The 9,260-nt window shown below is 38.8% G+C and overlaps 1 protein-coding gene across 1 annotated transcript in view; it reads right to left on the bottom strand.

Annotated features, from left to right (window-relative positions):
* Positions 1 to 1,147: 1,147 nt before the first annotated feature.
* LOC113225659 (eukaryotic translation initiation factor 5B) overlaps positions 1,148 to 9,260 on the bottom strand; it is a 45,570-nt gene continuing 37,457 nt past the window's right edge. Inside the window, exon 18 of the mRNA XM_026458033.1 lies at positions 1,148 to 1,324. Within this exon, the coding sequence (XP_026313818.1) occupies positions 1,217 to 1,324 (108 nt within the window). The 3' untranslated portion in view covers positions 1,148 to 1,216. The remainder of the gene's footprint in view (positions 1,325 to 9,260) is intronic.

The following is a 9,260-nucleotide window of genomic DNA, read 5'->3' as shown; positions in this document are numbered from 1 at the left end:
ACATTCGCATAATAATTGAAGGCGCGTGAGACGATCAGGATTCCACTAAGATTATAATTGCAATTATTGTTATTCTGCTAGAACCTAGTTGCAATGGCGGTTGCGTCTAAATAGTGTGTCCGTGAAATGGTGGTAATGGTATCCATTCATTCAACCAATCGATGTTGCCTTACGAAAACTACAGTGAAAATTACAATGCATCTCGTTTACGCTGTAAATATGTCATCAAATATTTTTTTTGTTTATCTCAAACAATTAGTAGACTACGACGTACCATCAACTCGCCATGGTCGTGCAGAATACCTAAGAATTGCAATGGCAGTCGAATAGTACCTCGATGTCTAGCCACTACTCTAACTTTTATTAGAATATGAAACGCACAACATCCTGCGCTTGACACTATTCACACAACTGAGATGATTTAAAACAAACGCGGGGGCAGGCCTTATGCAAAGCGAGCGCGTCGTGGAGTTTCGCGAATAAACCACGCTGTTACGTTTGTATGAATTTTCCATATATCAATATTATTATACTATGCGAATACTTCCTTCATTAATAAGTCGTACAATGGCTTCAACGTAAACAAACTAATATACAACACATGGCAGTGGATGGTAAACTCATACGAGAACAGTTGCGTATGTCTTCCTTCGCGTCAAAAATCTTATTTACGTACTATATTGCAATTTAACAAGACATGTCGACTGCGAGGTCTAAACTACTTAAGACTGCAAGTTGTAATCTCGTACAATAAACTATTTATGGCTACATTCAAATACGTAGGATACAGGATTGTCATATTGGTTAACCGGCATGAGATTCTGTGAGTCACTTGGGATCTAGATGGAACAGATAGTACACTCGGGTAGTTTCGAATTGTACTTTTATCGAAACTTTAAAGGGAAAATAAAGTAAAATCAAGAACAGATTGAAAAAATGGGAGTAAACGAAAGAAGGACATCGTACATTCCCAAAAAAGTCGGTTAACATCAGGCCCTGTACTCTCGCGTCCTAAACAATTGCTGTCAAATAAGTAGTACTCGACCAAATTAAGAGATCCTTAATGTGAACGAAGCTTCTTACTTGACATTGTCTGTTTCTGGCCGAGCATTACTTATTTGACAATAGAATTGTTTCGGACGGAGAACGATACTTGACTCTCAGAGACGGTTGAAGACCGGAGAGTTTGAAAAGGTCACAAGTACAAAGGTGGGATTTAAAGGATCTGGAAAAGCTTCTTGAGCTCGACCATCAGCTGCCAATCGGTCTTGACGAGGTCGTCGCGGAAGTAGTCTTTGCACGCGTCGATACTGGCGCGCGAGATCTGAAACAATACAGCACGTGTAATCAATATAGGTCGAGGTCAGCTAAACATAGCTACAAACGTGTTGCAAGAACATTGGCGAAAAATAACATCAACAATCCCTGTGGTCCACTTTTGTTGTCCATACTAATTGTACAACAGAATTGCCCTGTGTTTGGAAAGTGCTTACAAACGTAATCAAACACCGGACAAAGCCGTTTCTATGCGCTATTCACTAAACCACCCGATACACCTGCGATGATGATGTGCATACAGATAAAAACTGCTAGGTGTGTAAGCTCGAGTTGTCATAAAGAAATCCCCAATGAGCAGAACTTAATTGCAACCTCCGGTAGTCACCAAAACTGGTTCCCGTGAAATTGAGTTCACCTTCCAAGCTATAAATAGCAGTTCAAGATGAATGTAACATTGCTTCATTCAGGTCGACCCAGATAGGGGCGCATCGATTCACCATTTCGGGGTGAATGGGAGGTTTTGACGTCATACAGAAAATAGGGCAGCCTGTGCAAGAAGGAAGTGGGTCACGGTGTGCCCCCGCGTCCCTTGCATGCTTGGCTGCAACCGCTCGGGGCTGTCGCCGGGGCTCCCGGCCATAGCGAGCCTCCGCTCCGTTGACCTCGAATTTGTTAAGCTTACTCGTAAAGGAATAACTGAAAATACGATACTATAAATAGCTGCCGACTGAATAAGAAAGGTGTAGGCTGACAGACAAATTAGAAGTAGTTACGCAAGTATGAAAACCAAGTATAATTACAACACATAAAAAGCAGTTATTGATGTATTAAGAACATTCAGGTTTTAAGAGCATGAACTCTCCTCAGTGGAATTCATTTTGCTTGGGTCGAGCGACAGCGGCTTTATTTCAGAAATTATTTTTTTACCAATTAAAGCCATTTAAAAAATGTATGTCGTATAGTCTACATGTCCTATTTAGTTCAGTTGATATAAAAACAAATCATTGGTATATAGAAGTACTTTTGTATATATATGTAATGTACCTATTGAATATAGCTGTTTTCTTGTAAAATTTCGATGTAAGTTTGTTTTATTTCTATATTAAAAAATTTTAGGAATCGTATCGTCACTCCGTATAGTAGATAGATAGATACACTTTATGGCTCACACACAAGAACAAGAATAGTACATAAACAACTTAAACCTAATGTGGGCAAAGGCGGTCTGATCGCTTAGAGCGATCTCTTCCAGACAACCTTAGAGTTAGAGGAAAGCTAATCGGAGCGGGAGACATAGTGTGCCAATTTTACAAATATAAAAATGAAAATATAAATAAGTAAAATTGTATAAGTTAAAAAAAAAATACAAAATAAAAAAAATTAAATAAAGACATAGTAATTTATAAAATATTTAAAGAATAATGATATATTATACCTACGTAGATATATGTATATATAAATATACCTAAATAAACTTACTTACTAATAACTTATACTTACTAATACACATGTTCAAAGTAATCAGTCTGTATCCTCAATTGTACTAAATATTTTTCCCCAAAGTGATTAATTTAACACTTTCACTGTCACGGATGCAACCAAATCCTTTGGAGGTTGTATAGACTCTTAACTCTGATCAAAACAAGTATATAACGTGCCCATTTAAAAATATCTCGTCGTTTAATCAATGCAGCAAAGTCGTCTCACCGATACCAATAACCTTAACAACAACATTTAAATTGACAATCAACTATAAACAGCAGCATGAATGGGCTGTATTAAATTGCTTTAAACTCTCGCGACCGCTTAAGTGCCACCATTGCTACGTCCATTTATGAGGTATTTTTTCGTGGACATAACGTGACATCGTACAAGTTGATTCCATCAATGAAACCTCGCGGAATATCAATGGGGCTTCTAGAATGGGCTCTGACCGGGTCACCGCGCTTGTGTGCATGCCGTCGCTCACACGCCTCTAGTGAACAGCCTTGCGAATCCAACCACTCGAATACGACTCTTATTTGCTTGTATTAAGGAACATTTTCACTCAATCCCCGATGGATACCCTGGGATGCTCTAATTTGTCCATGTGACGTCACATTTAACCTAATAGAATTCTCCTATAAATAAACGCATGAGGCAGGTCAACCGCAAATCTGAGTAGATACTCCACGTGGGTACAAACCAGTTCATGCAGACGGAAATATTTTATTTCTTAGTAAACATTACTTCCGGTGGAGCAGTTAAGTCTGAGTACCCGTGAGATGTGTTAGGCTGTCCGAAAACAATGTCGTGTAATTAATGGATCCGTAGACACTGACGAGATTGCTCCGTAATTTACTTTTTATTATCGCTTAATCAAAAAGAAATAAAGGAATAATTCCCTCAACGCTCTTAAAACAATTTACTGCGGAAGAAGCGTTTTGCTTAACTTGGACAAATTATTGTGCAGACGGTAGTGTATCGAGTTTCGTTGCACTGAATGCAATATTCCAAAGTGTATATCACAATGACAACACAGAACAGTAATGTAAATATAACAGAACAAAACAATGGACAATAGAGGTCTTTCTTTCATGCTAATTCAGGATAGAAATTTAAACATTGCATAGGGGTTGTAAAGAATATCTCCTAAATGTAAGTTGTTTCAAATAAGAATAATAGTCAGCCTCGCAAGCAGCTGAGGCGGTTGGGTTTGTGGCGTGTCGCTTCCAACACGAATGCTGATAGCAGTACTACTCGAAACGACATGTATTGTTAGCCGGTTCTTGAACCTGAGTCCCTGACCCTGAATTGTGCCAATGCCGCGGAATACCGCCTCTCCCATTTAAAATTAATACTTTAGGGCACGGGAGAGGCAAGAGATTTGTTTATTATTTCCAACAATAAATTATTAAAAACTAATGGAGCATAGGTTAATGTTTTTAATAGTGTCCACCTCTTGGTTGAAACAGAAAATCAGACTATTCGGTTTTATTGCTAATGACTGAAGCTATGAAAAGTGGTTTCCATCAATTATGACGTAAACATGAATCCAATTCTATTAGGGACTAGAGAGCTTAGAGCGGTGGTAGCTGAGGGGAATACGGTTGCTTCCCAGTTGAGGGGTAGGCGATTCAAATCCCTATAACTGCATGTCATGACGTAAGTTACGTACATTTATGAATCGAAGTCAAACAATCTTTATTTCACTCGTAAGCAAATTATACTTGAAAACGTCGTTTTCATTAAACTCTACTGCTCATTGGTAGATTCTCCTGAGAAGAATGAGCACGAAAATCTAGGGGTTGCTCTTTGCAATATTTATTTCAAACATATAACTTTTTAATAAATTTCGTGGAATTACATCTACCTATTTGCCAATTGCGCGGAACCGGATTCATGCCCTAGTCTGCCACCCTCAGCGGCGAAATATTTTCTTCAAATTTAAATGGGACCAATAAAGAGGTACCCTCTTTCCAACAAAAAAGAATCATCGAAATCAGTTCACAATGCCAGAGAGACCGGCGTAACGTATACACACAAAAAAAAGAAAAATATACAGTCGAATTGAGAATTTCCCTCTTCTTTGAAGTCGGTTAAGACCGGGTCACTGCGGCGGATTTATGTCATTCAAGTTCGCAGAAGCCGCATAATAAATATAAGTATAAATATAATAAACAGTAGACGAATTCGTAAGATCCTCTCCTGCTCTCCTGATCTCCTCCTCCCCTGGCATGGCAGAGTCCAGATTCGAGTCCTACCAGGTACAAACATATACCTAATTCTGTTAGAGAATATTGAAACTAGGGTTGGTCCACGTGGGAGGTGGGAGTGATTGTGGATAGACGTTCAGTGAACGCATGGAAAGCAATGACGTCACATGCCAAAAATAACGCGGCCTTCGTCGCACGCCATCCAATGCTTCTACATCATTTACCTCGGTATAAAAAATTATGTTTTTGTATACGATGAATGTTAATGATTTCTTTTACAATCTAGAAATGTTTGGAAGCAAGCAGCTTTTGTACAGAAAACTTGACTTGTGACTTTGGAATTGAAAGCGTCTTGCATGCCTAGCTAGTAAGAATAAATAGGTAATAAGTAATAATATTTCATACAACCACTACTTACTACCTGGTCTTAAACTTGAGAATTTCCTGTACCTTGAGTACATCAGAATTACTTCGGGGCATTATCCAGACTGATCAGAACAAATTCCACGATCAAGGCGAATGTGGAGTCAAAGTATATGTACATATGTTCTACATTACAATAATAATAACGCACACAGGGAAACCTTGTATCGCAGATACATGGTTACACAAATTACACCCAAACTCACGAGAGAAATAAATGTAGGCGATACAAATTTTTCTCTCGGCCCTGGAATCGAACCCGGGACCTCTGCCTGGTAGACCAGCATGGCAACCTTTCGGTCATGGAGGCAATTAAAATTATACGAGGTGTACTGTACGAGGGTTTACGAGACATTTAACCAGTGCGTTCTACCAGTTATGTCCTACGCAGCTGAGACGCGGACATTAACAACCGGCTACCTCGTCCACAAATTCAAGGGTTTCTCTGATGGACCGAATCCCTAACGAGGTCATACGTCAGAGAACTAAAATGACCGACATAGTTCGCAAAAACAGTAAGCTTAAGTGGCAGAGGGCCGAGCATGATTGCAGGAGGGTTGATCGCCGATGGAGCAGACTTGCTCCGGAATGGCGAGCACGTCAAGGAAAACGTAGTGCAGGACGCCCTGCGGCAAGATGGACGGACGACCTGAGCAGGGTGGACGGCAGTGGCTGGATGGAAGACCGGGAGAGTTGGCGTGCAAGCATACTGTCAGTCATTCTATGACTGCTTCAGTGGCCGAACGGTTACCATGCCGGACTGCCATGCAGAGGTACTTGGTTCGATTCCCGGGCCGGAAGAAATATTTGTATGGCCTACATTTATTTCTCTCGTGACTTTGGGTGTAATTTGTTGTTGTCTATGTATGTAACCATGTATCTGCGATACAAGGTTTCCCTGTGTGCGTTATTATTATTATTATTATTGTAATGTAGAACATATGTACATATACTATGACTCCACATTCTCCTTGGTCGTGAAATTTGTTCTGATTGGTCTGGATAATGCCCCGAAGTAATTCTGATGTACTCAAGGTACAGGAAAAACAATCATTTCTTTCTCGCGTGAGTTTGAGTGTAATTTGTGGTTGTCTATGTGAGTGTCCATGGCACCCACTATACAGGGTTCCCTAGCGCAGAGCTACGTTGAGTGTGTAAATTATCAGTGGCAGCGGTAACTGCCTCCTGACCTGGATTCTATTATTTTAGATGTAATTTCGATATATAAATTGGTAACACCGGCGTCGTGTTATATTCCCGTGGTTTAAATTCCTACGGATTAGAAGAATGGGGCTGATCGGTTGGTTTTGTCAGTTTTTGGAGGACGTGTGATAGACGAGAGTTTGAGTTTAATTAGCGCATAATAATTGTGGTGATAAATAAACGTACGTCATCCTATTAAAGTCGTTTCAGCAGCTTGATTTTGATTCATAAAAAAGAGGAGGATCTCAATTCGACTGTATGTTTTTTTTTGTAATTAATAAATGGCTGTTCACGCATGAAGATTCATTTTTATAAATAGACCCTAAATTTTACTTAAGGAGCAATTATTTTAATGGTTGGTTTTTGCTATTCTCCAATTCAACGAGTTTTTCTCTATCAATTTACTTTGAGTAGTGAGAACCGATTTTTATTATCTCCTGTTTCAAGTACTGTATAGTGGCGAACTAGGGGATATTTCAATAAAACTTGGCAAGTCGACGTAATTCCACGTACTTTTGAGGTCGGTTTTTCTAGTGCTCTGTACTGAGATTGTTAAATGTTCTGTTAATTACATTTATGGATGAATGTCCGATATAAAACAATTGAATTTACAAATTATAACAAATTTACCATGAAATTCTACAATAGCACTGAAGCCTTTCAATACAACGCTCTCAGTACAATACTTAGGAGAAATGGAACAAACTTCGACATTTGTATTGGAAGATCTAAACAACATAGCAACAGAGCAAATGTTATCAAAGTGCAGTCCCCTCCATCGACACACGCGACCTAGTGACCTGACTCCCCGCCGGCCTCAAACTCCACCCCCGCTGCAGCGATCAATGAAGTCATGAGGGTGTCATTGATGCTCGCTACCCTCTTGCTCTCACAAGGATTTGCTATATGAATGAATTCAAATTTTTAGATTACTCAGACAACGCTCTTTGTGTAAATGGGATTGTTATTACGTTTTTAAGCTCTCTGGTTTTTTAATGACGTTAGGTTAAGGCAATTTACAACCTAGGTCCCAGAGTGTCTTTGAAAAAGAAGTTTGGAAGCATAGTTAAAGATCATTTATTCCATATGTAAAATAAATTTACACTTGAAAACGTCACATTTAAGCTACTGCTCGTTCACTACGCTGACATCCCTGAGAAGAACGAGCAAGAAACTCTAGGGATTGCTCTTTTCAAATAAACTTAAATGCTATGGAATACACTTCGAATCAAATTTGTGTGGATTCTGGATTCGTGTCGTCTTTCAATGCATCTTTATCTAACACGTAGTCTTCAATTTTGTAATATGATTTTTCGATCAAAATATTTTTAATGTACTTTTTAAACTTTGGAAATGATAAACTTAATATATGCTCCGGAATCTTATTGTAAAAACGTACACAGTTCCCCATAAAAGAGTTGTTTACCTTGGTTAAACGAAATGTGGTACCATGAGTTTGGACTTAGCTCTAAGGTTAATATTATGGATATCTTCTTTCTTATTCAAATTATGTATATTTTTACGGGCATATAAAATATTTGAGTAAATGCACTATGATGCCACAGTCATGATACCAGTCTCTTTAAACTTTTCTCTGAGACGGCACACAGAACGAATCGCTCGTTTTTCCGAAACAAATATGGTTTGAATATCTGCCGCTTTACCCCACACGAGAATCCCGTAAACCGACAATACACTATGGAAGTAACTAAAGTAAACTAGTCTAGCAGTACTAACATCGGTAAGCTCACGTATTCTGCGGACTGCGTATGCAGCGGAGTTTAATCTGCTGGCCAGGGAAAATATATGTGGAAACCATTGAAGTTTACTATCTAAGGTCACTCCCAAGAAGACTGCTTTATTAACAAGGTCTAACTTTTCTCCGTTTTTTTCTATGCTTGGACTAGTCGATTTTACGTTAGGTAATTTAAATTTCACAACTCATTTTGTCTTCTTGGCATTAAGCAACAAATTGTTAGCATTAAACCAATAAACTACCTAAGAGAGGGTATTATTAATATGGTCATAGTTAATGTCATGCCTGTATGTTTTAAAAATCAAGGATGTGTCATCAGCAAATAATACTATTTCGCAATGGTCCTTAACAAAGAATTGCAGATCATTAATATAAATCAGAAATAAGAAAGGTCCAAGTATTGAGCCCTGCAGAACACCCATTTTTACCGGAAAACCAAAAGAAGTCACTCCATTTATGTCTACTTTCTGAATTCTACCGTTGAGGTATGACGAGACAAGTTCCGACGCCTTGCCATTTACACCGTAATGTTCCAGCTTCCTAATAAGAGTAATATGGTCAACGCAATCAAATGCCTTTGAGAGGTCACAGAAAACACCAATAGCGTTCTGTGACCCTTCCCAAGCATCAAAGATGTGTTTTAGTAACGCTACCCCTGCATCACTAGTCGATCTACCACTAGTAAACCCGTATTGTTCACTATGAAAAATATGATTCCTACCGAAATAGGACAGTAGCAGCACCAGCATTATGAAAATTTTAAGTCAAGATAACTTTTTCAATAGGTAAAACCACAAACATATATCTAGATAGACGCCGCAAGTACAGCAATTTGTACGAAAACCAAGCTTGCCACATTTTTTGTACCCACTATGACGTGACAAGAACTATTTAGTGATGGAAAC

The sequence above is a fragment of the Hyposmocoma kahamanoa genome, unplaced genomic scaffold, assembly GCF_003589595.1.
Source record: "Hyposmocoma kahamanoa isolate Upper Pololo Valley unplaced genomic scaffold, ASM358959v1 169, whole genome shotgun sequence".
Lineage (NCBI taxonomy): Eukaryota > Metazoa > Arthropoda > Insecta > Lepidoptera > Cosmopterigidae > Hyposmocoma > Hyposmocoma kahamanoa.
This window is presented reverse-complemented; position numbering and strand designations above follow the sequence as displayed.